The sequence below is a fragment of the Heterodontus francisci genome, chromosome 26 (assembly GCF_036365525.1).
Source record: "Heterodontus francisci isolate sHetFra1 chromosome 26, sHetFra1.hap1, whole genome shotgun sequence".
Taxonomy (NCBI): Eukaryota; Metazoa; Chordata; class Chondrichthyes; order Heterodontiformes; family Heterodontidae; genus Heterodontus; species Heterodontus francisci.
Window position 1 is genome coordinate 38,948,655 of NC_090396.1, and position 22,285 is coordinate 38,970,939.

The following is a 22,285-nucleotide window of genomic DNA, read 5'->3' on the forward strand; positions in this document are numbered from 1 at the left end:
ATAAATTACATTTTTAAAACAATGATGTGGGTAAGTATCAAAAGGTGTCTATTTATTTACACTGAAGACTGTTAAATGCACTTATTGCAAGCTACGGTCGTGTCCATTACCTCATACTCACCAATTACAAATGCTAACCTATTTAATTATTCATCTATCCACTATAAACTATTCAGTATAAATATTATTAATTCAAATATTAATCTCTATTCTGTTGCATGGCTAAGCCTGCTAAATGTCTGCGTATTCAGTTATCAGAAAAAGTTTGTGTACCATTAGAAAAAATAATTAAAAAGCCTAGGAACACAAGAGCATAGGAACATGGGAACAGGAGTAGGCCATTTAGGCCTTTGATACCTCCCCTCATCAATGTTTTAAAAATGTAATTTTTTCAATTGTCTGACCACCTATTCTGCAGGCAATAGGCTGATCTGTGACCTAACTCCAGATCCCCATGTTTGCCTTATATCCCTTAATGCCTTTTGCTAACAAATATCTATCAATCTCAGTTTTAAAGTCAACAATTGATGTAGCATCAACTGCCATTTGTAGAAGAGAGTTCCAAACTTCTACCAGCCTTTGTGTGAAGAAGTGTTTCCTAATTTCACTTCTGAAAGATCTGGCTCTGATGTTTGACTCTGCCCCCGGAATGCTGACCTCTACCTCAAAGGAGCTAGAATGCCAAGGAGTTATGTTAGTTATGTTACAGATATATAAAGTTCCGGATAGACCGGATGGAGAATATTGTATTCAGTTCTTGGAACTGCATCTCAGCAAGGATATATTGCCTTTAGAGTGTGTGCAGTGCAGATTCACCAGATGATATCAAAGCTAAAGGTTTTAACTTAGGAGGACAGATTGCATAGACTAGGCCCGGGAGTGTAGAAAATTAAAGGGTGATTTAATAGAGAAGTTTAAAATGATTAAATAATTTGATAGGGTTGATAGAGATAAACTATTTCCTCTGGTGGTGTCGCGAACATGGTGGCGTAACCACACTTAAAATTAGAGCTGGGACATTCAGAGGTGATGTCAGAAAGCACTTCTTCACACAAAGTGTCCTGGAAATCTTGAGCGTTCTCCCCCAAAAAGCTTTTGAGGCTAGGTCAATTGAAAATTTCAAAACATGAGATTCATAGGTCTGTGTTAGGCAAAGGTATTAATGGTTATTGAACATAGGCAGGTAAGTGAGGTTAAAATAAAGATCAGCACGATCTGGTTGAATGGTGGAACAGGCTCAAGGGGCTGAATGGCCTACTCCTGTTCCAATGTTCCTTATCTTCTCCTCTGATATACTTAGGCTTCCACTGAAGAATATATACATGATTTTACCTGCAAATTTCTTAATCTTATATGGAAATGTACGCCCTTTACTGGTTATATAACCAAGGCATTAGCCACGGTCCATGGTAGCACTCTCAGCTCTGAGTTAGAAGATTGTGAGTTCGAGACCTACTACAAGTACTTAAGCACATAATCTAAGCTGAAACTTCAGTGCAGTACTGAGGGAGTGCAGCACTGTAGGAGGTGGTGTCTTTTGAATGAGATGTTAAGCCAAAGCCCAGTCTTCCCACTCAGATGGCCATGGAAGATCCCAAGATATTATTCAAAGGGCAGGGTAATTCTCCTGGTGGCCAGGTCAACATTTATCCCTCAACCCACATCACTAAAAACAATTTGTTGGACCTTACTGTGTACAAATAGGCTGCTGCCGTTTCCTACAACAGTAACGATGATTCAAAAGTACTTCACTCATTGTGAAGTGCATTCGGTCAACCTGACGTTGTGAAAGATGCTATATAAATGCAAGTTCTTTCTTTCTTTTCCTTGAAGGCACAACTAAGACCAATAACTAAGCATGTGAGGCAACTGATTGATTTTTATCAATTAAAATGTTTGTGCTACAGCATTTTGGTTGAGCAATCAAATCCAGGCCAATAACTCAACCCAATGTATATAACATGGATGAAATACCGACAATGGAACATGCCAAGTTTTAATCTATCTGAAGAAAAGCTCATACTCCTGTACTTCTGCATTGGATGTAATTTCCAACAGAACCTTACACAAAAGGATTTTAGCACAATTCAAGCTTTTACATCACAATTATTTGATCAAGGTTAAAGGAAGATAGATGAAACTCCCTTAATGTTTGCCTGGTATTTGGAATATTCCAATTCATAAATTCTAATCTCAGTTAGATCTGAATGAAAAATGTTGTCAAAACAATTCAATTCCAGGCCTCCAGGGAAGGAATTGGCAATAAGAACAAAATAATGCTGGAGGATAAATGAAAATGATTGCTCTGGAAATACTCAGCAAGTTTGGCAGCATCTGTGGAATAGTCATCGACCTGAAATGTTGGCCGAAATTTTACGGTGGGTGGATGGGAGTCGGCCTCTGATGTAAAAGTCAGTGTTGAACCCACTTCTGCCTCACCTGGGGATCCGTTCCATATTTTATGGGTCCCCAGGCTTTAATTGTTCTGAGGCGGGCCTTCCACCGCTTGAGGGAGGAAGTCCTGCCTCATTGAGCTGCCGGCCAAACAGCGAGCCAGCAGCTATTAGTCCCAGCAGCGCCACCGGGAGTGGTGGCCACTGCTGGGTCTGCAGCCCAGCATGCACAGAAGATGCCTGGGAGCGAGGAAGGCAGGTAAGTTTTGGTTGCCTCACTGGGGGTAATTGGTCAGGCCCTGGCGAAGCAAGGGTGGTTGTTTGGAGGGAAGGGGGGCATGTTGGCTCTTGGGGGTGGTTGGGGTAGTGGGGGGTGGCCCTTTTGCCATGCGTAAAATTTGCGTGGAGACAGGTGAAGGCCCTTAAGTGGCCGTTAAGTGGCCACTTAAGGTGCTTGATTGGCCTGGGCCGGGCGGGCGGTTTTCCGCCCTCCCCACCCCGCCCTACATAAAGTGAGGCAGAGGCAGGAGTGGGTTGGGAAAGCGTCCCGGAGCCACCCGCTCCATTTTACACCACCCTACCCCCCCTCCCCCAACCACCCGCCACTATCCGGTTCATTGGGGTGGCATAATATTCCGGCCTTTATTTCTGTTTCTCTCTCCACAGATGCTACTAGATGTGCTGAGTATTTCCAGCATTTTGTTTTTATTTCAGATTTCCGGCATCTACAGTATTTTGCTTTTGTATCAATGCCAGAGGATGATGTGTACTTCAGGTCTTCAATTTGTTAAACACTCACCAAAATTGAGGTTGATGGAATAGGAGGGTTAGTGTCCAATTGGATAAATAAATTGGCTCAAGGACTGAAAACAGTGCATCGTTTAGGAAAGGTGTGAGGGTCCTTGAGAGGGTGAGAGAAGATTTACCAGAATAGCTCCAGGGATGGGGGATTTTAGTTAAAAATTTAGGTTGGAAAAGCTGGGGTTGTTCTCCCTGCAGCAAAGGAGATTATGGGCAGATTTGATAAAGGTGTACAAAATTATGACAGGCTTGGATAAGTGAGACAATAAAAAACTGCTCCCATTAACTGATGGTATGAGCACTAGGGGACACAGATTTAAGGTTTTGGGCAAGAGATGTGGGGGAATGTTTGGAAGAACATTTTTAACGCAGTGAGTGGTAGTGACCTGGAACTCGCTGCCCACAGAATAGTGGAAGCCGAGACAATCAATGATTTCAGAAGGAAATTGGATGGGCACTTGAAGGAAATAAACTTGCAGGGCTACAGGGATCGACTGGGGGAGTGGGACTGACTGGATTGCTCACTGGAGAGCCGGCATGGACTCAATGGGCTGAATCGTCTCCTTCTATGCCATAAATGACTCTATGACAATGTAGAGTAGTTCAAAAGATCATAAGATCATAAGAAGTAGGAGAAGGAGTAGGCCGTCCGGCCCCTCGAGCCTGCTCCGCCATTCAATAAGATCATGGCTGATCTTTTCGTGGACTCAGATCCACTCACTCGCGTTCTCACCGTATCCCTTAATTCCTTTATTATTCAAAAAGATATCTACCTTAGCTTTAAAAACGTTTACTAAAGAAGCATCAACTACTTCACTGGGCAAGGAATTCCATAGATTAACAACCCTCTGGGTGAAGAAGTTCTTTCTTAATTCAGTCCTAAACCTGCTCCCTCTAATCTTGAGGCTATGCCCTCTTGTCCTAGCTTCACCTGCCAGTGGAAACATACTCTCCACTTGTATCTTATCTGTTCCCTTCATGATTTTATATGTTTCTATAAGATCCCCCCTCATTCTTCTGCATTCCAATGAATATAATCCCAATCTACTCAGTCTCTCCTCATAAGCCAACCCCCTCAACTCCGGAATCAACCTAGTGAACCTCCTCTGCACCCTCTCCAGTGCCAGTACATCCTTTCTCAAGTAAGGAGACCAAAACTGCACATAGTACTCCAGGTGCGGCCTCACCAGTACCTTATACAGCTGCAACATAACCTCTCTGCTTTTAAACTCAATCCCTTTAGCAATGAAGGACAAAATTCCATTTGCCTTCCTAATTACTTGCTGTACCTGCAGACCAACCTTCTGCGATTCATGCACAAGGACACCCAGGTCCCTCTGTATAGCAGCATGCTGCAACTTTTTACCATTCAAGTAATAATCCTTTTTACTGTTACTCCTACCGAAATGAATGACTTCACATTTATTAACATTGTATTCCATCTGCCAGTCCTTTGCCCACTCACTCAATGTATCTATGTTCCTCTGCAAAGTTTCACAGTCATCTGCACACTTTGCTCTGTCACTCATCTTAGTGTCATCTGCAAACTTTGACACCCTACAAGTGGTCCCCAACTCCAAATCATCTATATAAATTGTAAATAATTGCGGACCCAACACTGATCCCTGAGGCACACCACTAGTGACTGATTGCCAACCAGAATAGCACTCATTTATCCCCACTCTCTGCTTCCTGTTAGTCAACCAATCCTCTATCCATGCTAATACTTTACCCCTAACGCCATGCATCCTTATTTTATACAGCAGCCTCTTGTGCGGCACCTTGTCGAAGGCTTTTTGGAAATCTAGGTACACTACATCCACTGGGTCCCCATTGTCCACCTTGCTCGTAATGTCATCATAGAATTCCAAAAGATTTGTCAAGCATGACCTGCCCTTCATGAACCCATGCTGCGTCTGCCCAACGGGACAATTTCTATCGAGATGCCCTGCTATTTCTTCCTTGATAATAGACTCAAGCATCTTCCCCACTACAGAGGTTAAGCTAACCGGTCTATAATTCCCCATCCTTTGTCTACCTCCCTTTTTAAACAGTGGCATCACATCTGCTGTTTTCCAATCTGCTGGGACTACCCCAGAGTCCAGTGAATTTTGGAAAATTATCGCCAGTGCACCTGCTATCTCTCCTGCCATCTCTTTTAGTACCCTAGGATGCATTCCATCAGGGCCAGGAGACTTATCAATCCTTAGCTCCATTAGCTTGCCCAACACTACCTCTTCCGTAATAATGATTGTTTCCAGGTCCTCACCTACTTTCGTCTCTTTGTCAATTACTGGCATGTTATTAATGTCCTCCACTGTGAAGACCGATACAAAATACCTGTTCAATGCCTTGGCCATTTCATCATATCCCATAACTAAATTCCCCTTCTCATCCTCGAAAGGACCAACGTTTACTTTAGCCACTCTTTTTCGTTTTTTTTAGAATTAGAACATTACAGCGCAGTACAGGCCCTTCGGCCCTCGATGTTGCTCCGACCTGTGAAACCATCTGACCTACACTATTCCATTTTCATCCATATGTCTATCCAATGACCACTTAAATGCCCTTAAAGTTGGCGAGTCTACTACTGTTGCAGGCAGGGCGTTCCACGCCCCTACTACTCTCTGCGTAAAGAAACTACCTCTGACATCTGTCCTATATCTTTCACCCCTCAACTTAAAGCTATGTCCCCTTGTGTTTGCCATCATCATCCGAGGAAAAAGACTCTCACTATCCACCCTATCTAACACTCTGATTATCTTATATGTCTCTATTAAGGCACCTCTCCTCCTCCTTCTCTCTAACGAAAACAACCCCAAGTCCCTCAGCCTTTCCTCGTAAGACCTTCCCTCCATACCAGGCAACATCCTAGTAAATCTCCTCTGCACCCTTTCCAAAGCTTCCACATCCTTCCTATAATGCGGTGACCAGAACTGCACACAATACTCAAGGTGCGGCCTCACCAGAGTTTTGTACAGCTGCAGCATGACCTCGTGGCTCCGAAACTCGATCCCCCTACTAATAAAAGCTAACACACCATATGCCTTCTTAACAGCCCTATTAACCTGGGTAGCAACTTTCAGGGATTTATGTACCTGGACACCAAGATCTCTCTGCTCATCTACACTACCAAGAATCTTCCCATTAGCCCAGTACTCTGCATTGCTGTTACTCCTTCCAAAGTGAATCACCTCACACTTCTCCGCATTAAACTCCATTTGCCATCTCTCAGCCCAGCTCTGCAGCCTATCTATGTCCCTCTGTACCCTACAACACCCTTCGACACTATCCACAACTCCACCGACCTTCGTGTCATCCGCAAATTTACTAACCCACCCTTCTACACCCTCATCCAGGTCATTTATAAAAATGACAAACAGCAGTGGCCCCCAAAACAGAACCTTGCGGTACACCACTAGTAACTAAACTCCAGGATGAACATTTGCCATCAACCACCACCCTCTGTCTTCTTTCAGCTAGCCAATTTCTGATCCAAAGCTCTAAATCACCTTCAACCCCATACTTCCGTATTTTCTGTAATAGCCTACCGTGGGGAACCTTATCAAACGCCTTACTGAAATCCATATACACCACATCCACAGCTTTACCCTCATCCACCTGTTTGGTCACCTTCTCGAAAAACTCAATAAGGTTTGTGAGGCACGACCTACCTTTCACAAAACCGTGCTGACTATCGCAAATGAACTTATTCTTTTCAAGATGATTATAAATCCTATCTCTTATAACCTTTTCCAACATTTTACCCACAACCGAAGTAAGGCTCACAGGTCTATAATTACCAGGGCTGTCTCTACTCCCCTTCTTGAACAAGGGGACAACATTTGCTATCCTCCAGTCTTCCGGCACTACTCCTGTCGACAATGACGACATAAAGATCAACAACAACGGCTCTGCAATCTCCTCCCTGGCTTCCCAGAGAATCCTAGAATAAATCCCATCTGGCCCAGGGGACTTATCTATTTTCACACTTTCCAAAATTGCTAACACCTCCTCCTTGTGAATCTCAATCCCATCTAGCCTAGTAGGCTGTATCTCAGTAATCTCCTCGACAACATTTTCTTTCTCTACTGTAAATACTGACGAAAAATATTCATTTAACGCTTCCCCTATCTCCTCTGATTCCACACACAACTTCCCACTACTATCCTTGATTGGCCCTGTTCTAACTCTAGTCATTCTTTTATTCCTGATATACCTTTATACATTTATAGAAACTTTTGCGATCTGTCTTTATATTTTGTGCTAGTTTTTTCTCATGTTCTATCTTACTTTTCTTTATAGGCCTTTTTGTGGCTCTCTGTTGACCTTTAAAGTTTTCCCAATCTTCTAGTTTTATGTTGTTTTTGGCCACTTTGTATGCCTTCTCTTTCAATTTGATAGCGTCCCTTATTTCCTTAGACACCCATGGCAGATTACCCCTTTTCTTCCAGTCCTTCCTTTTCACTGGAATATACTTTTGCTGAGCACTTTGAAAAATTGCTTTGAAAGTCCTCCACTGCTCGTCAACTGTCCCACCATAAAATCTTTGTTTCCAGTCTACTCTAGCCAAGTCCTCCCTCATTCTATTGTAGTCCCCCTTGTTCAAGCGCAGGACCCTGGTATTGGATTTTATCTTCACACTCTCCATCTGTATTCTAAATTCAACCATACTGTGATCACTCCTTCCAAGAGGATCCCTAACTATGAGGTCATTAATTATTCCTGTCTCATTACACAGGACTAGATCTGGGATAGCTCGCTCCCTCGTCGGTTCCATTACATACTGTTCAAGAAAACTATCACGGATACACTCAACGAACTCCTCCTCAAGGCTACCCTGACTGAGCTGGTTCGACCAATCTATATGTAGATTAAAACCCCCCATGATAATTGCCGTACCATTTTTACAGGCATTAGTTATTTCTTTGTTTATTGCCCGCCCCAATGTGATATTATTTGGTGGCCTATAGACTACGCCTATCAATGACTTTTTCTTCTTAGAGTTTGTAATTTCCTCCCAAATGGATTCAACCTCATTCTCCATGGAACCTATATCATCTCTCAGCATTGCCCTGATGTCGTCCTTGAATATCAGAGCTACACCACCTCCCTTACCTTCCTGTCAATCCTTCCGAATAGTCTGGTACCCCTGGATATTTAACTCCCAGTCGTGACCAACCTGTAACCATGTCTCCGTAATGGCTACCAAATCATATTCATTCGCGATGATTTGTGCCGTTAACTCATCAACCTTATTACGAATGCTACGAGCATTCAGGTGAAGTGCCTTTATGCTCGCTTTCTTACTCTCATGATTTCCAACATCTCTAATAACTCCTGAGTTATCCTTCCTTTGTGATTCTTTCATAGTCTGCCTTGAACTTAAACCCTCCTGCACACATGTTAACCTGCTGCTTACCATTTTATTTACCATCATACTCCCTGTCGTTTTCCCTTTCCCTTCCCCCCGAGTCACTAGTTTAAAGTCCTGGAGACCACCCTATTTATCCGTTTCACGAGAACACTGGTTCCAGATCGGTTCAGGTGGAGACCGTCCCATCGGTACAGATCCCCCCGGTTCCAAAACTGATGCCAATGCCCCATGAAATGGAACCCCTCTTTCCCACACCACTCCCTTAGCCACGTGTTTACTTCCCTAATATTCTTATCCCTAAGCCAATTTGCACGTGGCTCGGGCAGTAATCCGGAGATTATGACCCTCGAGGACCTGTTCCTTAATTTCGTTCCTAGTGCTTTATAATCCCCAAACAGGTCCTCCATCCTAGCCTTGCCTATGTTGTTAGTCCCAACGTGGACCACAACAACTGGATCCTCCCCCTCCCACTCCAATATCCTTTCAAGCCGGTCAGAGATGTCCTGCACCCTGGCACCGGGCAAGCAACACACCATGCGGGACTCCCGATCCGGCTTGCAAAGGATACTATCTATCCCCCTAATTATTGAATCCCCTATAACTACCACTTGTCTTTTTGCTCCCCCCTCTTGAATGGCCTTCTGCACCATGGTGCCATGGTCAGTTGGCTCATCCTCCCCGCAGCCCTTTTCCTCATCCACAGAGGGAGCAAGTTTCTCGTACCTGTTGGATAAGGTCAAAGGCTGAGGCTCCTCCACTCCTGTACTCACGAACCCCCTACCTGCCTCACTTGCAATCACACCCTGTTGTCCCTGATCACTAACTGAATTTGAATTCCTTAATCTACCAGGTGTGACTGCCTCCGGAAACAAAACGTCCAGGTAACTCTCCCCCTCCTGGATGTGCCGCAGTGTTTGAAGCTCAGACTCCAGATCATCAACTCTGAGCCGGAGTTCTTCCAGCAACCAACACTTGCTGCAGATGTGGTCCCTGCCGTTCACTATTGCATTTGTTTAAACTTGCTCATTGAAGCTTTAAGGCTCGCATGGTCAGATAAATTTGATTACACACATCCTTCCTGGTATCACAGTATTGCTGCTCTCGGGTGTGAATGAGTAAATGTAACATGTGGCCCTTTAGTTTAGAGTCAACACTCAACACTTGTGTTGAGATGAAAATCAGGCAAATATCATTTGGAAATTGATTACTGCAGAATGTGCTAAAGTGTGGCCTTTGATCAGATTCTGATGAAGGGTCACAGACCTGAAAGTTTAACTCTGTTTCTCTCTCTACAGATGCTGCCAGACCTGCTGAGTATTTCCAGTACTTTTTGTTTTTATTTTAGATTTCCAGCATCTGCAGTATTTTGTTTTTGTGCCAGAATGTGGGTTTCTTCATCTTTAGAGAAAGCGCAACAAAATTTAAATCATTGAGAAAAGTATAATGCTTTGAAAGGACAGTGTGTATATTTTATGGCATTGTGAAATAAGGTATTTCCAAATATTATTACGGAAATTACAGTCTGGAAGACAGCATTGACGTTACATGCATTCTTGTATGGATGGTAAATACACTATTTAAAAGAATTAATTTGCATTTGTGAGGTTGCAAAATTTTAGAGGAGGGATTGATGCAATAGCCTAGATAGATAATAAATGTTAAAAACATATTATTTGTAATATGGCAAATACTACTTTTCAATGGATGAAAATTTCCTTAAAGGGGAGTTTAGAGAATATTTGCCCATTTACCAGTGAAAAAAGGCACAGACATGATAAATATTCTATACAGTAATTCTTAACAACAATAACCTGCATTTGTTAGCAACTTTAATATAATAAAATGTTGCAAATATAATAAGCCATTTATTTGCCCAAGATCCTAATATGCTTATGGGCCAATCAAAAGCTTTTTACTTAACAAAACAGCATCCAACACATGACCCAGATTTGAAAATTCATATTAGAGCAACTTGCTGTAAGTCAACCTTGACTCAGTGACAGCTCTCATGCCTGAGTCAGAAGTTTGCAGTTTCAAGCCTCATTCCAGGGACATGAGGAGATAACAGAGACCTTGTGGAAACATGGGCAAGAATGGGAGCTAAGCATCGCCGGCTGCAATGTATTCAGGAAGGATAGGAAGGCGAAAAACTGGGCATGTGGCAGTATTGATCAAGGATAATATTACAGGTCTACAGAGGGACAATAGATTGGAGTTGAGGAACAGAAAAGGACTGTATGGGATACTTGACTTTGTAAATAGTGACATATAATACAAAGGCAAGAAAGCCATGCTAAACTTTTACAAATCACTGATTAGGCCTCAGCTCGGCTATTGTGTACAATTCTGGGTACCACACTAAGGCCTCAAGGCCTTAGAGAGGGTATGGAAGTGGTTTACCAGGATGATACCAGAGATGAGGGACTATGGTTTTATAAAGAGATTGAAGAAGCTGGGATTGTTCTCCTTACAGCAAGGGAGATGAAGGGGAGACTTAGAGGCAATCAAAATTATGAGGAGTTTTGTTAGAGCAAATAGAGGGAATGGTTTTATCTGCCATGCTGGTTGGTAACTACAGGTCGTAGATTTAAAATAATTGGTAAAAGAACTAAAGGGGAAATGAAGAGAATTTTTTCACATGGAAGATTGTTAAGATCTGAAAAACAATACCTGAAATGGTGGTGGAAACAGATTCCATCAGAACTTTCAGTAGGCAATTAGACACGTATGGGAAGAGGACGAACTTGCAGGGTTATGGGGAGAAAGCTGATGTGTGAGATTAAATTGGACAACTCTTTCAAACAGCTGGCACAAGCACAATGGGCTGAATAGCTTCCTTCTGTGTTGTAAGATTCTTTTTCTTTCTTTTGGGCCACCTTATCTCGAGAGACAATGGATACGCGCCTGGAGGTGGTCAGTGGTTTGTGAAGCCGCGCCTGGAGTGGCTATAAAGGCCAATTCCAGAGTGACAGGCTCTTCCACAGGTGCTGCAGAGAAATTTGTTTGTCCGGGCTGTTGCACAGTTGGCTCTCCCCTTGCGCCTGTCTTTTTTCCTGCCAACTACTAAGTCTCTTCGACTCGCCACATTTTAGCCCCGCCTTTATGGTTGCCCACCAGCTCTGGCAAACGCTGGCAACTGACTCCCACGACTTGTGATCAATGTCACAGGATTTCATGTCGCGTTTGCAGACGTCTTTAAAGCGGAGACATGGACGGCCACGGGTCTGATACCAGTGGCGAGCTCGCTGTACAATGTGTCTTTGGGGATCCTGCCATCTTCCATGCGGCTCACATGGCCAAGCCATCTCAAGCGCCACTGACTCAGTAGTGTGTACAAGCTGGGGATGTTGGCCGCCTCGAGGACTTCTGTCTTGGAGATACGGTCCTGCCACCTGATGCCAAGTATTCTCCGGAGGCAGCGAAGATGGAATGAATTGAGACGTCGCTCTTGGCTGACGTTGTCCAGGCCTCGCTGCCAGAGAGCAAGGTACTGAGGACACAGGCCTGATACTCTCGGACTTTTGTGTTGTGTGTCAGTGCGCCATTTTCCCACACTCTCTTGGCCAGTCTGGACATAGCACTTTCCCATGCGCTTGTTGATTTCTGCATCTAGAGACAGGTTACTGGTGATAGTTGAGCCTAGGTAGGTGAACTCTTGAACCACTTCCAGAGCGTGGTCGCCAATATTGATGGATGGAGCATTTCTGACATCCTGCCCCATGATGTTTGTTTTCTTGAGGCTGATGGTTAGGCCAAATTCATTGCAGGCAGCCGCAAACCTGTCGATGAGACTCTGCAGGCACTCTTCAGTGTGAGATGTTAAAGCAGCATCGTCAGCAAAGAGGAGTTCCCTGATGAGGAATTTCCGTACTTTGGACTTCGCTCTTAGACGGGCAAGGTTGAACAACCTGCCCCCTGATCTTGTGTGGATGAAAATTCCTTCTTCAGAGGACTTGAACGCATGCGAAAGCAGCAGGGAGAAGAAAATCCCAAAAAGTGTGGGTGCAGGAACACAGCCCTGTTTCACGCCACTCAGGATAGGAAAGGGTTCTGATGAGGAGCCACCATGTTGAATTGTGCCTTTCATATTGTCATGGAATGAGGTGATGATACTTAGTATCTTTGGTGGGCATCCAATCTTTTCTAGTAGTCTGAAGAGACCATGTCTGCTGACGAGGTCAAAGGCTTTGGTGAGATCAATGAAAGCAATGTAGAGGGGCATCTGTTGTTCACGGCATTTCTCCTGTATCTGACGAAGGGAGAACAGCATGTCAACGGTCGATCTCTCTGCCCGAAAACCACACTGTGCCTCAGGGTAGACGCGCTCGGCCAGCTTCTGGAGCCTGTTCAGAGCGACTCGAGCAAAGACTTTCCCCACTATGCTGAGCAGGGAGATTCCACAGTAGTTGTTGCAGTCACCGCGGTCACCTTTGTTTTTATAGAGGGTGATGATATTGGCATCGTGCATGTCCTGGGGTACTGCTCCCTCGTCCCAGCACAGGCATAGCAGTTCATGTAGTGCTGAGAGTATAGCAGGCTTGGCACTCTTGATTATTTCAGGGGTAATGCTGTCCTTCCCAGGGGCTTTTCCGCTGGCTAGAGAATCAATGGCATCACTGAGTTCTGATTTGGTTGGCTGTATGTCCAGCTCATCCATGACTGGTAGAGGCTGGGCTGCATTGAGGGCAGTCTCAGTGACAGCATTCTCCCTGGAGTACAGTTCTAGGTAGTGCTCAACCCAGCGGTCCATTTGTTTGTGTTGGTCAGTGATTATGTCCCCTGATTTAGATTTGAGGGGGGCGATCTTCTTGATGGTTGGCCCAAGAGCTCTCTTCATGCCATCATACATTCCTCTGATGTTTCCGGTGTCTGAGGCCAGCTGAATATGACTGCATAGGTGTAAGATTCTATATTAGAATATTTTGGAAAAATACACCTCAGGGTATATTTTCATGAATGACTTCATGTTTGCTGCACTGTCAACTTCAGAAAGGGATGTAGGAACATTTCAGGATGTTACATAGTGTCCTGCTGTGTGTCTAAATATGATCAGCAAGTTTCAATATGAACAATAATGAAGTCATTTCCGTCCATTAATTCCAGGGTCTGATGTATTGACGCAAGGATTGTGTCCATTAGGCAGATTTCTCTTATAAAGGTCATGCTTACATTTGGCCCTTATTATTTGCTATTTTAGATCCAATCCTTACTAGGGCAGAACATGTCTGTAATTTGGAGAAGTTAAATGGAGTGATGACTTCATGCTTTCTAGTGGTCAGTAAACTAACTTCTGATTTTTCAAAGATACCAGTTTCACAAGGTACAACATTCCATTTGAGAAAGAAACTAAATGCTAATCGCAACTAGCTATAGTCATATTTAACTTTTTCATCCAAGCTGTTGTAAATCCACATTGAAAGAATTGTGGGCAATACATTTGAAATTCAAAAGTGTAACTGACCTATACAAGAAAATACTTTGTAACGAAGTGACTCACCCTTCCAATTAGAAGAAACAGTTCTATCCAATCCATGTAAACATCTCTCCAGCGCATGATGGATGCGATCCTCTGTACAGGAGGTATGCTGCATTTTATATCATCTCCTTACAAGAAAGAAAAGAATATATGGACCTCATTACTGCCTAGCTGGTTCAGTAGAGAAGAGATGCCACTTGAGACTGTAGAACAGTAACAGAGATCAATGACAGACATTCTCAGAAATACTTACAACCCAGAGTTTACATTTTTAAAGCTCATTTCCCACTGCAGTGTTGACTTAGTTTTGCAATGTGTCTTTCTCATTTTTAGAATCTTTAAAGAGGGTTTTCTTGTAGAAGAAAGAGTGAAATTTCCTTAATTTCATAATCTCAAGTAATGCTAAATCAGGAAGTGAAGTGTTGCAGAGATAGGTGGTATATGATGTCATGGTTTTGAGCACACAATGTCCAACCAGAAAGTTACAAGGGTGAACTCATAATTTCCCTCAACAGAGTTAGTTTTGTCACTTTCTGCTTGGATAAGCTAGTTAGAAGGAACATATACAAAAATTAAATGTGCCATCTTCGGAAGGGAAGACTAAAATTGCCGGGCTTGGTTAATTTGAATCATACAGTTTTGATGTTCAATCATCATAGTGTGGCAGGGACCATTTATATTAGCTGAGGCATTTAGAACCAAAACACCCCTTCCTTTTCAGTTTATAGAGGCTGTTTGGTCATATAATAGGAGAAGGTGAAAAGAAACCTGACACAACAGTAGCCATTCAAATAATTAATTCCTTTGCAATGAAGTACTTTCATTGCTATTTATAGACCTATTCCACTTCCTCCCACGATGAGCACTGTTGTAACAATGGACGCAAATGAGGTCCAAATTGTCCAACAGTTTAAATGTCTTGTGCATGTCTGAACTGCACCCAATTAATTAATATTGTATAATTATGCTGGATAGCTTTGTGCAAATCCATCCTCAACAGTTATAAATACATAATTAGCCCAGTCCCCCGCCCAGTCTGCCAGCAGGAGGATGTGTTTGGTGACGGGCAGGCAGCTACACTGTCCCCACTGCCTGTGGGCCAAGGAAGCAAAATGGACAATTCCAGGTCTTAAGTGGCCAATAATCATCTCAATTGGCTACCTGCTACTTCTGGGTGGGTAGCCCTGCTGCCTCCCCGATCCTGTCTCCGGGAAAATGGCCCGGCGGGGTTGGGAGGGGAATGGCGCCGGGAAAATGGCACCCTGGTTGGCGATGCTATTTTTAGAGTCCACTTGCTTCCTTTCCTGGCCCCAGAAAGGGCTGAAAATCCGCCTCCAAGTCGCCTTTTTCCTCCAGAAGCTTCGCTACACCAGTATCATGCCAGGGACTCACCAACGAAGCATATGAATGCATGAAATTGCTGCATTTTATTAGTGACGCAGGTTTCTTTTAGAAAATACTGTGGGAAGAGTTCAGTATTTTAGGAAAATAGTTCAAAAATTAACTTATTATCATAATACAAATGGCGAACAAGAGACATTCTCCCCATCATGTTTTTAGCAGAATTTTTGTGGTTTGTTTGGAGGTGATGAAATGAGTGCATTTTTCTTTTTGTGGCTGACATTAAATTTTTATTTTGTTGATGTGGCGCACTATCCCCCCTCATCTTGTGACATGGTCGACCGGACTGCTACCACCACTGGGCCCAGTGGTCACTCTGTCTGAACACGAGTACTCTGCTGGATGTTAACCCAGTGTTCAGAGATTATATTCTAGTCTCTATTTTCCAGGGCTCTCTGGAATGGGGTTCAAACCCCTTGCCTGCTAACTCAGAGTCAAGAAGGCTACCACAAAGCCTAAGGCTCACTCCCTTCTTGTGATATTATCATACCAAGTTAGCACATGAATACTTAACACATTCCTAGCACATTCCTCTGTCCACTATTTTAACAGAAACATTGGACAGAGAAATCGCCTACAAAAACATTTCATGTCCATACTTGAATATTGCAAACAGTAGTCTCCAGGTCTAGATACCTTAATTTCTTCAACTGTATGCTTTGTTTCTTTGGTTTATGGCATAAGCAGCAGCTGCTCACCAAACACTCACTTATGGTTTGAAAAAGTAACCATGATTGATTGGCTGAGCACAGGACAGGGATTTTTCAAGATTTGATCGTGTGCAGAGGTAAGCATTACACAAATATTTACAATCAGGACATCCCAAACTGCTAATTTCAATTAGTTAAGTTTAGGGCTACAAAACATTCGTTGACTAAGGAATTTCGAGCCAGATTTTACTAAACTTACCCAAATAGTAAATAAATGCCTCACAATACAGTTAATTACAAATTATACAATTATGCATTTAAACCAATTGTATGTTTGATATGGACTGCATTTCATCATAACATAAGAGACAATAAATCTAAATATATACTATTCTTGCTACACTATTACTGACCTCGTTTAAAGCACATTTCCTCAGTCTGGACAGTATAACATGACTCTCATCATCAGGAGCACATCTTTTACAAATTAAACATTTATAAAGAATTGTGATTGGGAACATAGGAAAATAGGAACAGGAGTAGGCCATTCAGCCCATCGAGCCTGCCTGCCATTCAATGTGATCATGGCTGATCATCCACTTCAATGCCTTTTTCCCACACTATCCCCATATCCCCTTATGTCATTTGTATTCAGAAATCTATCAATCTCTGCTTTAAACATACTCAATAACTGAACTTCCACAGCTCTCTGGGGTAGAGAATTCCAAAGATTCACAACTATCTCATGAAAGAAATTTCTCCTCATCTCTGTCCTAAGTGGCTTCCCCCTTATTTTGAAATGGTGTCCCCTGGTTCTAGACTCCACAACCCAGGGAAACATCTTAGCTGCATCCACCCTGTCTATCCCTTTAAGTATTTTGTAGGTTTCAATGAGATCACTTCTCATTCTTCAAAACACCAGAGAATACAGGCCCAGTTTCCCTAATCTCTCTTCATAGGACAGTCCCGCCATTCCGGGAACAAGTCTGGTGAATCTTCGTTGCACTCCCTCTATGGCAATAATATCCCTCCTAAGGTAAGGGGGCCAAAATTGCACACAGTACTCCAAGTGCGGTCTAACCAAGCTTCTATACAATTGAAGCAAGACTTCACTACTCCTGGACTCAAATCCTCTTGCGATAAAGGCTAACATGCCATTAGCCTTCCAAATTGCTTGCTGCACCTCTATGTTAGCTTTCAGTGACAAGGACACCCAGGTCCCTTTGTACATCTACACTTTCTAAATCTCTTACCATTTAAGAAATACTCTGCACATCTATTCCTCCTACCAAACTGGATAACCTCACATTTTTCCACATTATATTCCATCTGCCATGTTCTTGCCCACTCACTAAGTCTGTCCAAATCCCCTTGAAGCTGCTTTGCATCTTCCTCACAACACACATTCCCACCTAATTTTGTGTCATCCGCAAACTTGGAAATACTACATTTGGTCCCCCCATCCAAATCATTGATATATATTGTGAACAATATTGTGAACTGTGGCCCAAGCACTGATTCCTGCAGTGCCCCACTAGTCACAGCCTGCCAACGCGAGAATGACCCGTTTATTCCTACTCTCTGCTTTCTCCCTGTTAACCAATCCATAATCTATGCCAGTATATTACCTCCTATCCCATGTGCGATAATTTTGCTAACTAATCTCCTGCGGGGGACTTTATCAAAAGCCTTCTGAAAATCCAAGTATACCATGTCCACCGACTCCCCTTTATCAATTCTGTTGGTAACATCCTCAAAAAACTCCAACAGGTTCGTCAAACATGATTTCCCATTCATAAATCCATGTTGATTATGCCCAATCAGCTCATTATTATTCAAGTGTTCATTTATCACATCCTTTAAAATAGATTTTATCCCTGCTCTCATGCTCACATCTCTGTCCTGGGATTGCTGCAGTGTTCCAGTGAACATCAACGCAAGCTCGCGGAACAGCATCTCATCTACCGATTAGGCACACTACAGCCTGCCGGACTGAACATTGAGTTCAATAATTTCAGAGCATGACAGCCCCCCATTTTACTTTCATTTTTAGTTGTTTTTTCTTCTTTTTTTGGACATTTTTTACAACCTTTTTTTGCATTTATTTCATTTCATCTTAGTTTGTTCAGTTTGCTTACCCACTGTTTTTTTCATGTTTGCACTAGCTGCTGTTCAATATTCAATCCGTTAACACCTTTTCTGGACTAATGCTTTGTCTTTCAACACACCATTAACATATTGTTTGCCTTTGCTCCATGACCTTTTGGTCAGCTATGTGGCCTTGTCCAATCTACACCTTCTCCTTTGTTATCTCTTGCCCCACCCCCACCTCACTTGCTTATAACCTGTGACGTTTTTAATATTTGTCAGTTACGAAGAAGGGTCACTGACCCGAAACGTTAACTCTGCTTCTCTTTCCACAGATGCTGCCAGACCTGCTGAGTGGTTCCAGCATTTCTTGTTTTTATTTCAGATTCCCAGCATCCGCAGTAATTTGCTTTCTTCTTACTTATACCTTCAATTCCTCATTCCCCCTAATTAATGTTAGAACTCTGTGATTTGTTCTATCTGATCTGTCAATTTTAACAATATTTCTACTTAACACCAAAGTGTTGATGACACAATTAGGAACATTGGCCTAGAAGGATTACTGAGCCTGGGAGCTAGTGTTGACTTATCACTGTGCTTGTATGGCATCCATACTGGTGATAATTCAGCTCCCTTCTATAGTAAATCCTCAATGTCCAGATAATGTCAATAACATCAACTTTTTATATCAGATCATACAAAAATCAACAGACATGGACAGTGCAAATGAATGGAAGTTAATGCCAATCAAAATGATTTGATTTTTCAAAGGGGCCTGATTGTGAGGCTCCCTCTTTAGCATCTTAGATAAATTCTGTGACAATTCCTTAGCAAATATGGCTGAATATAGGGACTATTTTGTGTGGCACTAGAAAGGTGTCTATGGTAATAATAAACCTTCAACTTAGGGAAACCTTCACCTTTGTCTGTCTTTGTTACATAAAAACAATTCAGCCAACATTTCATCATCTCTCAATCAACCATTGTCTATTCCTGTTAATTTGAAGTCAATTAATTCAAATTACTGTATCATTTGGTTTTTTTTTAGCATAAGGAATACTTTGAATTTGAAGGAGTAGACTAAAATTGTGCTGACATTGCAAATCTTTCTCCATCATCTGATCTCAGCCAACCTCATGAACAACTGACCCTGTGGCTTGTTCACATTTAATCTCTGCTGTATGAGTTTCACTAGCAGTGGAAGACTTTTATAACTCAGCCAAGCTTTCATTCTGTGACTATCTTCACTTCCTTAAGACAATGTGCTGAATTTTACAGACCCCCTCCCCCCACCCACCCCTGACGTCAGGGGTTGTGGCGGGGGTGGGGAGGGCTGGAAAATGCCTCCGGCAGAGGCCCACCAAGTGCCTCAACACCAGGAGGGCCCAGCCCGATATTGCTGGCAGTGGCGAGGCCTCGTTGCAGCCCCACACCACCACCCCCCCACCCGTCCCCTGCTGTGTAAATTACCTTCCCACTCCGCTGTCCGTCCTGGAACGATATTGGTGCTGGTGGTCAGCACTCCTACACCTTCGGATCCAGGGATCCGAGGTGGAACACTGGTGGGAAGGGGGGACCTGGTAAGTTTTTCAGTGCAGGGGGTGGGGAGTGGCATCAGAGTTATTTCACTGGGGTCGGGAATGGTGGGAAGGGGTAAAGTTTAAAGTTTGTGAAATTTGAGGGGGGGTAGATCAGGTGCACAAGGTAAGTGTATTGGGGGGAGATGGAGAGGCAGGTAATTAATCCTTTGGTTATTGGGGGAGGGGTCAATGGGAGAGGGTCAGGATCAATTTATTTAATCTTTTAAAATCACTATGTCTCTAAATATTTAAATTGAAATGTAGGGCTAGGAGCCCTTTAAAAATGGCGTCAGCATTGCACAAAGGCTGCTAACGCCATTGCCGGGGACAGACCGCCTGTCCCCTCCATGTCATCAGGGTGGGCGGTCCGCCCCGGCTATTTAAATGAGCCGCCATGTTACACGACGTGTGGTGCCCGTGGGTGAACCGCCATTGTATACGCCCACCACTGATTACGATGGCGGAAGTATAAATTCCAGCCCAATAGATTATCACTGTTCCCCAATGGAAAGCTTCCATATTCTACTTGTACGCTCCAAAGCATTTTCCGACAATGAGTGAATCAATTTTCAAGGACGACAATCACTCATATTTCATATACTAAACATATAAATACTGATGTCCAAAGTGAATCATTGCTTTGAATTCAAGTTATCTATTCTATTTTGAATTTTCACTGGATGTTGAAATGCTTCCAAATCAAGGGGAGCACTAAACAGACTAATATTTAAAAGGTCATCCCACATGACACTGTTTGGCAACCAAATGACGACTCATTGGCAGATGTTGCTAACCATTACCACAGTCGTGACATATTGGTTTGCCCTATGTTTGAAGGATATGTACTAATTTCCTCAAAATGACTAAAGTCTATTTCCTCCATGTGGTCTTTGTGTTAAATGCTCATAGTTAGCATTGTTATTAAGAAAACAACAAACAGCAAAACTACAATGGTTGGCGCCTACACGTCAAAGGGGTGATATAGCCCCAAATACACACCAAGTTGCCTTTTAAAAAATTATTATGTACAGTTATAATTTTAGCTTTTCTTTATTATGCTTTCACTTTTTATTTTTGCTATTGAAAGTTTTATCTTTCCTTATCGGGTTCGGTGGCACCAATATACTACCAATTTTTTTTAATATGTTCATGAGATGTGGGCAAGGCCAGCATTTATTGCCCATCCCTAATTGCCCTTGAGAATGTGGTAGTGAGCTGTTAGATAGGGAGTTCCAGGATTTTGACCCAGCAGCAGTGAAGGAACGACAATATCTTTCCAAATCAGATGATGTGACTTGAAGGGGAACGTGCACGCAGCGGTGTTTCCATCGCTGTTGGGAAAACTGAAGCCATTTTTTGGGTTTAGCCATCATGAAGGGTGAGGGTGTTCATGCAGCCTTTTCCTCCCATTAGTTGATTAGTTGTCCATCACCATTCACAACTGGATGTGGCAGGACTACAGAGCTTTAAAAAGATCCATTGGTTTGGGATCACTTAACTTTTTCTACAGCATGCTGCTTCCACTGTTTAGCATGCATGTAGTGCTGTTGTTGCTGCGCCTGGCATGCTCTCCTGCACTCTTCATTGAACCAGACTTGATGGAATGGTAGAATAATGGTACAGATTGTGGTTGAATACTATTAATCTATTGCTGCTAATGGCCCACAGAACCTCATGAATGCTTCGTTTTGAGCTGCTTCTGTTCTGTTCTGTATCGGGATCGGGAGTCCCGCATGGTGTGTTGCTTGCCCGGTGCCAGGGTGCAGGACATCTCTGACCGGCTTGAAAGGATATTGGAGCGGGAGGAGGAGGATCCAGTTGTTGTGGTCCACGTTGGGACTAACAACATAGGCAAGGCTAGGATGGAGGACCTGTTTGGGGATTATAAAGCACTAGGAACGAAATTAAGGAACAGGTCCTCGAGGGTCATAATCTCCGGATTACTGCCCGAGCCACGTGCAAATTGGCTTAGGGATAAGAATATTAGGGAAGTAAATACGTGGCTAAGGGAGTGGTGTGGGAAAGAGGGGTTCCATTTCATGGGGCATTGGCATCAGTTTTGGAACCGGGGGGATCTGTACCGATGGGACGGTCTCCACCTGAACCGATCTGGAACCAGTGTTCTAGCGAAACGGATAAATACGGTGGTCTCCAGGACTTTAAACTAGTGACTCGGGGGGAAGGGAAAGGGAAAACGACAGGGAGTATGATGGTAAATAAAATGGTAAGCAGCAGGTTAACGTGTGCAGGAGGGTTTAAGTTCAAGGCAGACTATGAAAGAATCACAAAGGAAGGATAACTCAGGAGTTATTAGAGATGTTGGAAATCATGAGAGTAAGAAAGCTAGCATAAAGGCACTTCACCTGAATGCTCGTAGCATTCGTAATAAGGTTGATGAGTTAACGGCACAAATCATCGCGAATGAATATGATTTGGTAGCCATTACGGAGACATGGTTACAGGTTGGTCACGACTGGGAGTTAAATATCCAGGGGTACCAGACTATTCGGAAGGACAGA

At 43.1% G+C, this 22,285-nt stretch overlaps 1 protein-coding gene across 3 annotated transcripts in view; it reads right to left on the reverse strand.

The window, feature by feature from the left end:
• Positions 1–22,285, reverse strand: part of pik3r5 (phosphoinositide-3-kinase, regulatory subunit 5) — a 112,982-nt gene that overhangs the window by 75,437 nt on the left and 15,260 nt on the right. Inside the window, exons 1-2 of one of the 3 annotated variants that reach the window (XM_068058061.1) lie at positions 14,301–14,397; positions 14,069–14,175 (exon numbers count right to left, since the gene is read on the reverse strand). The exons of 1 other annotated variant lie outside the window; for it this stretch is intronic. In XM_068058061.1, coding sequence (XP_067914162.1) covers positions 14,069–14,162 — 94 coding nt within the window. In that variant the 5' untranslated portion in view covers positions 14,163–14,175; positions 14,301–14,397. Of the gene's footprint in view, positions 1–14,068; positions 14,176–14,300; positions 14,398–22,285 lie in introns of those variants that run through there. One more of the 3 variants, XM_068058060.1, reaches the window with a different exon arrangement.